Source organism: Bombina bombina, chromosome 3, assembly GCF_027579735.1.
Source record: "Bombina bombina isolate aBomBom1 chromosome 3, aBomBom1.pri, whole genome shotgun sequence".
In the NCBI taxonomy this organism is placed as follows: domain Eukaryota; kingdom Metazoa; phylum Chordata; class Amphibia; order Anura; family Bombinatoridae; genus Bombina; species Bombina bombina.
The window spans coordinates 659,305,242-659,317,829 of record NC_069501.1 but is presented as its reverse complement, the minus strand read 5'-3'; the positions used below and the strand labels follow the sequence as shown (position 1 = coordinate 659,317,829).

The window sequence follows — 12,588 nt, the reverse complement described above, 5'->3', positions numbered from 1 at the left end:
ATAGATCCCGCTGCAAGGAACTTGCAGATCCAGGTGGTAGTATAGTTAGGTTGTTGAGCAGAGATCTCAATACTTTACACTATTTTTGTAGGAAAATCATTTGCCTCGTGCCATATTGTAGTCTGCCCCACTCAGTATAGCGGTTTGTCTGTTTTACAATTACGGAGCTCTTTTTCTTCGTTTTCGGCTCACCGGAATCTGTGAGCAAGGTTCATCTGGCAAAGCATAGGCATTTGAAGTGTAAATTCCCAGTTTTGACTATGCTTATTCGTCTAGAGACCTATGGCTTGCACGGAGCTTTTCTATACAGCGGCCATGTCCCTGCACGGCTACGCCCCGCCTCTTCATTCCTGCTTTTTTAAATAAAGATTCCAAGAGAACAAGGAAATATTGATAATAGAAGTTGCTTAAAAATGCATGCTCTATCCGAATCATAAAAGAAACATTTTTGGTTTAGTATCCCTTTAATCCGCTAAGGTGCATTTTAAATTTATTTTGTTTCATTCAGTGTACACCCACATATCAATTTTTATTGTTTACTGCAAATTAATATATCCTTTCCTCCTCCTTTTTTTTTTTTTTTACCTTTCTGTCAATTGCAAAAACATAACCCCACCATTTAATTACTTTGCTCTCTTTTATTCAGAGTATAGCTGAAGTCTTTAGATGCTTCATATGCATGGAAAAGCTGCGTGATGCTCGTCTCTGTCCACACTGCTCCAAGCTATGCTGCTTTAGTTGTATCCGGGTAAGTGCTGACATCTTTTATTTTTTGTGCAGCTCAGTATATAATTCTAATTATGAAGTGAAAAAGAAGTACAAACAGTAGCTGATAACCTTCTCTCAAGCACTATGCGGAGTGGATATATTATGTAAATGGCAAAAATAAACAATTCTGAAATGGTTTACTCTAAGCTGCGTTAGGATCATAGCTAAAACTGCACTTGCGCAGTGGAACTTCTGCCCGATGTGGCTTTTAAGTACAGGCATGGGAGCATGATGATACTATTTTACATAGGGCATATGGTGCATCCCCTATTGGGGAACCATACGCCAGTCAAAATGACAGTAGTAACATTTTCACAGTGAGGTGGCCGGAGCACAGGTAACGGTGCAGGATTGAGAAATAAAAAAGTTATAGAAATAATGCAAACTGGACAATTATTTTGGCATAAATATATATGTAATAATAAAATAATTTATATAAAGTCATCTCATCTATGTGAATTTACCATCACTTAAACGGACAGTCAACACCCGGCAGAACTTAAAGGGACAGTCAACACCAGAATTATTGTTGTTTAAAAAGAAAGATAATCCCTTTATTACCCATTCCCCCAGTTTTGAATAACTAACACTGTTATAGAAATACACTTTTTACCTCTGTGATTACCTTGTATCTAAGCCTCTGCAGACTGCCCCCTTATTTCAGTTCTTTTGACAGACTTGCATTTTAGCCAATCAGTGCTCACTCCAGGCTAACTTCACGTGCATGAGCTCAATGTTATCTATATGGAACATATGAACTAATGCCCTCTAGTGGCCAAAATGCATTCAGATTAGAGGCAGTCTTCAAGGTCTTAGAAATTAGCATATGAACCTCCTAGGTTTAGCTTTCAATTAAGAATACCAAGAGAACAAAGCAAATTTGGTGATAAACGTAAATTGGAAAGTTGTTTAAAATGAAATGCCCTATTTAAATCATGCAAGTTTTTTTGGATGTGACTGTCCCTTTAATACTATCATTTAGATACTCAGAATAAGATGCGCCTGCACCACCTCCCATGTTAAATACCTCTAACGATATGGAGTATTCGTCCACAGCACAGCGTTTTTCAGCTGTAGACATGGCCACCAAACTCCACCCAACATAACGTAATACATTTCTTTTTAAAATAAACAGCCAATCAGAATAGAATCCTCGGTCGGATTCTTTACCCGCGGTCACAGCGATTCCCAGCAGCAGTTCAAATTTCTGCTTGCGAGCGGACAGGAATTTCTAATACGCATACGCATTAGCAAGAACGCGAATGAGCATTGAGTTCTATAGAGAAGGAGGACGAAGGAAGAGGGGGAGGAGTTTGGCGGCCATGTCTACAGCATGAAAAAACATATGGACGTTTACTCCATATCGTTAGAAGTATTTAACATGGGAGGTGGTGCAGGCGCATCTTATTCCGAGTATCTAAATGATGGTATTTAAGTTCTGCCGGGTGTTGACTGTCCCTTTTAAGTTTGCAACAAAGCTACATATCAAAGATAAAGGCTTATACAGTTGGGGCAGTATTTTCCATTACTTTATTCTTGCTTTTCATATTTAAATCCCCGCCCAGTTACCACTTTTATTCTCCTAGATAGACAAAGGGCATGTAAAACTGAGACTGCTTTTTAAATTTATGCCTGATAACATTTTTGAAAATGTGTTTTAAAGAGGATCACACATCTAAATTTTTCTTCTGTTTGGACAAAATGTTAAACTATTTTTTTTTTTTTAAATCATAGAGATGGCTAACCGAACAAAGAGCTCAGTGTCCACATTGCAGGTAACATTTACATTTGTTCAGAAACGCAATTTTTTTTTTTTTAATATAAATCTTTTGTGTTTAAAGTGTTCCTTTACCAATATGCTTTAATGACTTAGTGACTGAGTATAATCAAAAATGTTCTAGAGCCATAGGTTCCTGGTTTTAGAGGGACATAATAGAAATATTATTTTAAACCTATAGTGCGTATCAACATTGAATGCTTGCTTTCTTATACATAGCATGCATTTCTAGAAAAAATTAACTCAAAGCACTAATTGTAGCCAATGAAACCAGCCAACAATGTTGTTTAATGCTTTGGGCACTTGTACTAAGCTGACACATAAATGTAAGTTTCATTTAAAAAAAAATAAAAAAATATTAAGTTGAAAGTTAAATACCTAAAATAAAATCCATTATGAAAAGATTATGAGTAAAGCGCGTTAAATTGGGCTCGTATCACATGTTGAAAGTAAATGCGAACTCATAATATGAGCGGAACCAGATGCGCAAAAAAGTTTACTTCTAGCACAGTTAACGCTTGAGCGGGAGCGTAAAATAACGATCCACTCGTAATCTGGCGCTATATTGGTTTGCGTATTTGTTTTTACTCCCATTGTTGAACTTTGTACAGCTTTGGATTACTTCAATGATGTATTAATTACGTTTTAATTTACATGCTTTAATTTGATTTTCATGGATCATTTACAAAAGCAATAATTATCCCCCCTTCTTAATTTGTAAGAATTACAATTTCCCCAGACTTCTTTTCAGCTTGCATGTAAGATAGGGAAGCAGTCTATTGAGTAAGGAACATCCCTACTGGTTAATAATAAATTCTTGCTTTGGAATGAAATTGTTTTCCAGTTTACACCCATTCAACAGCTGCACTACAGTAGAGTGAGGAGGTGCAGGGTCAATAGGGTGCCAGCTCACATGTGAGTCTGGGGCTAGGCTCCTCTTCCTCAGCATCACATGCACAACTGGTTATGGCTATAGTAATAAAAAGACAGTAAACACCTTGTAAGTACATTTCTGTTGACTTGCTACAGAATAACAAATCGGCCAACTATAAACATTTTAAAAATAAATTAACATTGTGTTTACTGCTATTGATTTGCCGTAACAAAACTCCACCCACCAATTGCTTTATTTGGAGCAGCCAATCCAGGCTTGAGTCTGTTAACAAGACCAACCATGTTTATCAAGTTAGTTTGAAGTACATATTTTTGCAGGTCTTATGAGCTAAATATATGTATATATGTAGCAGGGTTATCCTGGAGAAGTCTGCAGTGTGTATCTCTAGCTCTCAGAATGAGAAAATCCCAATTTCTTCTGTTATGTGTGATCAGTCCACGGGTCATCATTACTTCTGGGATATAACTCCTCCCCAACAGGAAATGCAAGAGGATTCACCCAGCAGAGCTGCATATAGCTCCTCCCCTCTACGTCACTCCCAGTCATTCTCTTGCACCCAGCAACTAGATAGGATGTGTGAGAGGACTATGGTGATTATACTTAGTTTTTATAACTTCAATCAAAAGTTTGTTATTTTACAATAGCACCGGAGCGTGTTATTGCCTCTCTGGCAGAGTTTGAAGAAGAATCTACCAGAGTTTTTACTATGATTTTAACCGGAGTAGTTAAGATCATATTGCTGTTTCTCGGCCATCTGAGGGAGGTAAAAGCTTCAGATCAGGGGACAGCGGGCAGATGAATCTGCATTGAGGTATGTAGCAGTTTTTATTTTCTGAATGGAATTGATGAGAAAATCCTGCCATACCGTTATAATGACATGTATGTATACTCTACACTTCAGTATTCTGGGGATGGTATTTCACCGGAATTACTCTGTTAAAAGTACATTAAACCTTTTAATAGGTATTTATTATGTTAAACGTTTTTGCTGGAATGTAGAATCGTTTGCATTTTCTGAGGTACTGAGTGAATAAATATTTGGGCATTATTTTTCCACTTGGCAGTTGCTTGTTTTAATTGTGACAGTTTCGTTTCTCTCTCACTGCTGTGTGTGAGGGGGAGGGGCCGTTTTTGGCGCTCTTTGCTACGCATCAAAAAATTCCAGTCAGTTACTCTTGTATTTCCTGCATGATCCGGTTCATCTCTAACAGATCTCAGGGGTCTTCAAACTTCTTTGGAGGGAGGTAGATTCTCTCAGCAGAGCTGTGAGACTTATATATTGACTGTGATTAAAAACGTTTTTGTTAAATAAGATTGTAACCAAGTTGCAAGTTTATTGCTAGTGTGTTAAACATGTCTGATTCAGAGGAAGATATCTGTGTCATTTGTTCCAATGCCAAGGTGGAGCCCAATAGAAATTTATGTACTAACTGTATTGATGCTACTTTAAATAAAAGCCAATCTGTACAAATTGAACAAATTTCACCAAACAGCGAGGGGAGAGTTATGCCGACTAACTCGCCTCACGTGTCAGTACCTGCATCTCCCGCCCGGGAGGTGCGTGATATTATGGCGCCTAGTACATCTGGGCGGCCATTACAGATAACATTACAAGATATGGCTACTGTTATGACTGAAGTTTTGGCTAAATTACCAGAACTAAGAGGCAAGCGTGATCACTCTGGGGTGAGAACAGAGTGCGCTGATAATACTAGGGCCATGTCTGATACTGCGTCACAGCTTGCAGAACATGAGGACGGAGAGCTTCATTCTGTGGGTGATGGTTCTGATCCAAACAGATTGGATTCAGATATTTCAAATTTTAAATTTAAATTGGAGAACCTCCGTGTATTACTAGGGGAGGTTTTAGCGGCTCTTAATGATTGTAACACTGTTGCAATACCAGAAAAATTGTGTAGGTTGGATAAATACTTTGCGGTACCGGCGAGTACTGACGTTTTTCCTATACCTAAGAGACTAACTGAAATTGTTACTAAGGAGTGGGATAGACCCGGTGTGCCGTTCTCACCCCCTCCAATATTTAGAAAGATGTTTCCAATAGACGCCACCACACGGGACTTATGGCAAACGGTCCCTAAGGTGGAGGGAGCAGTTTCTACTTTAGCTAAGCGTACCACTATCCCGGTGGAGGATAGCTGTGCTTTTTCAGATCCAATGGATAAAAAATTAGAGGGTTACCTTAAGAAAATGTTTGTTCAACAAGGTTTTATATTGCAACCCCTTGCATGCATCGCGCCGATTACGGCTGCGGCAGCATTTTGGATTGAGTCTCTGGAAGAGAACCTTAGTTCAGCTACGCTGGACGACATTACGGACAGGCTTAGAGTCCTTAAACTAGCTAATTCATTCATTTCGGAGGCCGTAGTACATTTAACCAAACTTACGGCTAAGAATTCAGGATTCGCCATTCAGGCACGTAGGGCGCTGTGGCTAAAATCCTGGTCAGCTGATGTAACTTCTAAGTCCAAATTACTTAATATACCTTTCAAGGGGCAAACTTTATTTGGGCCCGGTTTGAAAGAAATTATCGCTGACATTACAGGAGGTAAGGGCCACGCCCTGCCTCAAGACAAAGCCAAAGCTAAGGCTAGACAGTCTAATTTTCGTCCCTTTCGGAATTTCAAAGCAGGAGCAGCATCAACTTCCACTGCACCAAAACAGGAAGGAGCTGTTGCTCGTTACAGACAAGGCTGGAAACCTAACCAGTCCTGGAACAAGGGCAATCAGGCCAGGAAACCTGCTGCTGCCCCAAAGACAGCATGAACCGAGGGCCCCCGATCCGGGACCGGATCTAGTGGGGGGCAGACTCTCTCTCTTCGCCCAGGCCTGGGCAAGAGATGTTCAGGATCCCTGGGCGCTAGAGATCATATCTCAGGGATACCTTCTAGACTTCAAATTCTCTCCCCCAAGAGGGAGATTTCATCTGTCAAGGTTGTCAACAAACCAGATAAAGAAAGAAGCGTTTCTACGCTGTGTACAAGATCTGTTATTAATGGGAGTGATCCATCCGGTTCCGCGGTCGGAACAAGGACAAGGGTTTTACTCAAACCTGTTTGTGGTTCCCAAAAAAGAGGGAACTTTCAGGCCAATCTTGGATTTAAAGATCCTAAACAAATTCCTAAGAGTTCCATCGTTCAAAATGGAAACTATTCGGACAATCTTACCCATGATCCAAAAGGGTCAGTACATGACCACAGTGGATTTAAAGGATGCTTACCTTCACATACCGATTCACAAAGATCATTACCGGTATCTAAGGTTTGCCTTCTTAGACAGGCATTACCAGTTTGTAGCTCTTCCATTCGGATTGGCTACGGCTCCAAGAATCTTCACAAAGGTTCTGGGTGCCCTTCTGGCGGTACTAAGACCGCGAGGAATTTCGGTAGCTCCGTACCTAGACGACATTCTGATACAAGCTTCAAGCTTTCAAACTGCCAAGTCTCATACAGAGTTAGTTCTGGCATTTCTAAGGTCGCATGGATGGAAAGTGAACGAAAAGAAGAGTTCTCTTTTTCCTCTCACAAGAGTTCCATTCTTGGGGACTCTTATAGATTCTGTAGAAATGAAGATTTATCTGACAGAAGACAGATTAACAAAGCTTCTAAATGCATGCCGTGTCCTTCATTCCATTCAACTCCCGTCAGTAGCTCAATACATGGAGGTGATCGGCTTAATGGTAGCAGCAATGGACATAGTACCCTTTGCACGTCTACATCTCAGACCGCTGCAATTGTGCATGCTGAGTCAGTGGAATGGGGATTACTCAGACTTGTCCCCTACTCTGAATCTGGATCAAGAGACCAGAAACTCTCTTCTATGGTGGCTTTCTCGGCCACATCTGTCCAGGGGGATGCCATTCAGCAGGCCGGACTGGACAATTGTAACAACAGACGCCAGCCTACTAGGTTGGGGCGCTGTCTGGAATTCTCTGAAGGCTCAGGGACAATGGAATCAGGAGGAAAGTCTCCTGCCAATAAACATTCTGGAATTAAGAGCAGTTCTCCATGCCCTTCTGGCTTGGCCACAGTTAAAAACTCGGGGGTTCATCAGGTTTCAGTCGGACAACATCACGACTGTAGCTTACATCAACCATCAAGGAGGGACAAGAAGCTCCCTAGCAATGATGGAAGTATCAAAGATAATTCGCTGGGCAGAGTCTCACTCTTGCCACCTGTCAGCAATCCACATCCCGGGAGTGGAGAACTGGGAGGCGGATTTCTTGAGTCGCCAGACTTTTCATCCGGGGGAGTGGGAACTTCATCCGGAGGTCTTTGCCCAAATACTTCGACGTTGGGGCAAACCAGAGATAGATCTCATGGCGTCTCGCCAGAACGCCAAACTTCCTCGCTACGGGTCCAGATCCAGGGATCCGGGAGCGGTTCTGATAGATGCCTTGACAGCACCTTGGAACTTCGGGATGGCTTATGTGTTTCCACCCTTCCCGCTGCTTCCTCGATTGATTGCCAAAATCAAACAGGAGAGAGCATCAGTGATTCTAATAGCGCCTGCATGGCCACGCAGGACTTGGTATGCAGATCTAGTGGACATGTCATCCTGTCCGCCTTGGTCTCTACCTCTAAGACAGGACCTTCTGATACAGGGTCCATTCAAACATCAAAATCTAACTTCTCTGAAGCTGACTGCTTGGAAATTGAACGCTTGATTTTATCAAAACGTGGTTTTTCTGAGTCGGTTATTGATACCCTGATACAGGCTAGGAAGCCTGTTACCAGAAGGATTTACCATAAGATATGGCGTAAATACCTATACTGGTGCGAATCCAAAGGTTACTCCTGGAGTAAGGTTAGGATTCCTAGGATATTGTCCTTTCTACAAGAAGGTTTAGAAAAGGGTTTATCGGCTAGCTCATTAAAGGGACAGATCTCAGCTCTGTCCATCTTGTTACACAGGCGTCTGTCAGAAAATCCAGACGTCCAGGCCTTTTGTCAGGCTTTAGCTAGGATCAAGCCTGTGTTTAAAACTGTTGCTCCGCCATGGAGTTTAAACTTAGTTCTTAACGTTTTACAGGGTGTTCCGTTTGAACCCCTTCATTCCATTGATATAAAATTGTTATCTTGGAAAGTTCTGTTTTTAATGGCTATTTCCTCGGCTCGAAGAGTCTCTGAGTTATCAGCCTTACATTGTGATTCTCCTTATCTGATTTTTCACTCAGACAAGGTAGTTTTGCGTACTAAACCTGGGTTCTTACCTAAGGTAGTCACTAACAGGAATATCAATCAAGAGATTGTTGTTCCATCCTTGTGTCCAAATCCTTCTTCAAAGAAGGAACGTCTTCTACACAATCTGGATGTAGTTCGTGCCCTCAAGTTCTACTTGCAGGCAACTAAGGATTTTCGACAAACGTCTTCCCTGTTTGTCGTGTACTCTGGTCAGAGGAGAGGTCATAAGGCTTCGGCTACCTCTCTCTCCTTCTGGCTTCGTAGCATAATTCGTTTAGCCTATGAGACTGCTGGACAGCAGCCTCCTGAAAGAATTACAGCTCATTCTACTAGAGCTGTGGCTTCCACTTGGGCCTTTAAGAATGAGGCCTCTGTTGAACAGATTTGCAAGGCTGCAACTTGGTCTTCGCTTCATACTTTTTCCAAATTTTACAAATTTGACACTTTTGCTTCTTCGGAGGCTATTTTTGGGAGAAAGGTTCTTCAGGCAGTGGTTCCTTCTGTATAATGAGCCTGCCTATCCCTCCCGTCATCCGTGTACTTTTGCTTTGGTATTGGTATCCCAGAAGTAATGATGACCCGTGGACTGATCACACATAACAGAAGAAAACATAATTTATGCTTACCTGATAAATTCCTTTCTTCTGTTGTGTGATCAGTCCACGGCCCGCCCTGTTTTTAAGGCAGGTAAATATCTTTTAAATTATACTCCAGTCACCACTTCACCCTTGGTTTCTCCTTTCTCGTTGATTCTTGGTCGAATGACTGGGAGTGACGTAGAGGGGAGGAGCTATATGCAGCTCTGCTGGGTGAATCCTCTTGCATTTCCTGTTGGGGAGGAGTTATATCCCAGAAGTAATGATGACCCGTGGACTGATCACACAACAGAAGAAAGGAATTTATCAGGTAAGCATAAATTATGTTTTTCAGAGTAAAAAAAAAAAAAGACATAACAATTAACATACTGTATATTGCCTTATATACTCCAAAAAACAAAACATTGATAACATGTATGTGATGGATAAATTTATGTGATTATTTAATTGTACTTTATTCTTGCAGAGCTCCCTTGCAGCTGAGAGAGTTGGTAAATTGTCGATGGGCAGAAGAAGTTACTCAACAGCTAGATACACTTCAGTTGTGCAGCCTTAACAAACATGAGGAAAATGAAAAGGACAAGTATGAAACTGTGTATCTTTTATTTACTGTCTAGGTCACAAATATCTTTGTTTTTAAAGCTGTCTTCAATTTTTGTCCATCCAATATCTGACATATGACTTATATGGTGCCATTATCATTTACTATAACTAATATGTATTTATAAGCCAATGAAGCATTGTACTATCATCATTGCCAGGGAATGTAAACCTGGCAACCTTTTTTTTTTTATGTCGGTCTGCATTTCTTTCATATAGGTGGCGAGAGGCCCTGCAAGCTGTTGCTTGTTCTCTATGTTTAAATACTCATTTTGAGCCTCCTATCCCTTTTCTGTTCCTCTTGTATTGAGAGAACATTACATTACAAGGATAGACTTTTTGATTCTGAGCCTTCATTGTCTGGATGTTGTTCAGGAGTCTCCTGTTCAGGCTAATCCGCAGCTTTCTCCTCATACGTCCCAATCTTCTGCAGTGCCCTGTGTTTCATCTCAGGTTGGTTTTTCCTTGCAGGATATGGTTACCCATATATCCTCCGCAGTATCTGAAGCTTTGTCTGCTTTTCCTATGTTGTAGGGGAAGCGCAAGAGGAAGTATAAGGTTTCTGATTCTGTTGCAATTGTGTCTAGTGCTTCTTTTTATATGTCTGAGGAGGAAGATACTTCAGTAGCATCTGAGGGTGAGATTTCTGTTAGTGTAAATCCTTCTTCTGAACCTGAGGTTGTTTCCTTTAGGTTTAAGCTAGAGCACCTCCGTTTGTTACTCAAGGATGTTTTGGCTACCTTGGATGACTCTGAGGCGTCAGTCATGGTTATTCCTAAGAAATCTAGTAAACTTAATACATTTTTTGGATGTCCCTTCCTCGTTTGAAGTTTTTCCTATACCAGATAGTGTTTCAGATATTATTGCACGAGAATGGGAGAAGCCTGGGATTCCTTTTTCCCCTTCTCCAATTTTTAGGAAGAAGTTTCCTATTTCTGATTCTATTAAGGAATCTTGGCAGATGGTTCCTAAGCAGGAGGGTCAGTTTCCACTCTGACCAAGAGGACCACTTTTCCTATTGAAGACAACTGTTCCTTTAAAGATCCTATGGATAAAAAGTTGGAAGCTTTGCTGCATGTATTGCTACGGTTATTAGTGCTGCGGCATATTGGTTTGATACATTGTCTGATTCTATTCAGCAAGATACTCCTCTTGAAGAAATTCAAGATAGAATCAAGGCTTTGAAGTTGGCTAATTCCCTTTTATTGCAGAAGCTTCTCCACAGGTCATCAAGTTGGGACTAAAACGATAAGAACACAAAGCACATCCCAGATTCAAGGTAAAATCTTGTATAGCTTTATTGGTGCACACAATCTAATGCACTTAAAAGAGATAAAATGATAAATGCCTTGTTAAAAATCCTGGTATACTTCTCAGTTCTACTCCACATGAATCCACAGGTAGCGACCTCTGCTCCTCTTGTGTTTCTGTATACCAATAGTAAAACCTATTAAAAAATGTCTTTCCAAGAACGTATTGAACCAATAAAAAGTCTCTTATAATGTGCAGAGTCTTGTAATTACAGGTAGACCGTCTTGTCTACGCGTTTCGTTTGTCGTCCGCAAACTTAATCAAGACAGTGGATGATGGATGTACTTCGTATGAGGATCCCCATGTTAAATAGAGCCGTATTGGCTCCTCCCCTTCCTGTACCTGCCCGGAATGTAAAGTCATAAGTTCTATTGTAATCGGCAGCAACCTTATCATAACATAAACTCTGCAGAAGCCCATATGTCAAAAAAGGCATCATCATAATTAGATTACCTGACATTTGCTGTTTATCACATTGTAGCAAGGCAACCCCTTTATTCCTGAAACGATAGATGCACAGTGTATATATTACGCAAAACACACTTTTTCTTGGTTCAATACGTTCTTGGAAAGACGTTTTTTAATAGGTTTTACTATTGGTATACAGAAACACAAGAGGAGCAGAGGTCACTTACCTGCGGATTCATGTGGAGTAGAACTGAGAAGTATACCAGGATTTTTAACAAGGCATTTATCATTTTATCTTTTGTAAGTGCATTAGATTGTGTGCAACAATAAAGCTATAAAAGATTTTACCTTGAATCTGGGATGCGTTTTGTGTTCTTATCGTTTTAGTGCATTTAAAGTCTGAGCACTCCTTTGTGCTCAGTGAATGTGGAAGCTGCACAAAGGATTTGTCACCAAGGAGAAATTAAATCATATAGAGGAACGTTGGGTTCATTATTAAGTTTCTACCAATACTCCCAGAGCCAGGAATGTGAGTTAATCGAGTGGTTTCAGTTTTTTATCTAATTGTAATTTTAGTAGTATAATAATTTTTTTACTATAATCTCTATTAATTTTCTTATTCAGCAGGTATTCTATGTATTCTTAGACTGGAATCATTTATTTTTAGATTGGAAGTACTATTATTGGTATTATCTTTGTGACATTATTATCTTATGGTACCATCAATATAATATAATTGGAAGTAATAAGTAATACTCCAAATATAATTTGTGATAAATAACTTGTGATAGTATAAATCAAGAATAGAATACATTGTGAAAATTTGGAAAAATATTTATATTCCGTGTACATGTCTGTGCGCAGCTTATTGGTGTGTTGGTGTCATCAAGTTTGGAGCTAAAATTTCTGTTTTTGCCATTTTAGCTCGCAGAGTTTTATGGTTAAAATCCTGGTCTGCGGATGTGTCCTCTAAGTCTAAGCTTTTGTCTATTTGTTACAAGGTTAAGACCTTGTTTGGGCCAGGTTTGGCTG

General features: G+C 40.2%; 1 protein-coding gene across 1 annotated transcript in view; it reads left to right on the top strand.

The window, feature by feature from the left end:
• The window catches only part of TRIM37 (tripartite motif containing 37), a 1,136,753-nt gene that overhangs the window by 56,647 nt on the left and 1,067,518 nt on the right, over window positions 1–12,588 (top strand). Inside the window, exons 2-4 of the mRNA XM_053707386.1 lie at window positions 647–748; window positions 2,503–2,543; window positions 9,704–9,820. Of these exons, the coding sequence (XP_053563361.1) occupies window positions 647–748; window positions 2,503–2,543; window positions 9,704–9,820 (260 nt within the window). The remainder of the gene's footprint in view (window positions 1–646; window positions 749–2,502; window positions 2,544–9,703; window positions 9,821–12,588) is intronic.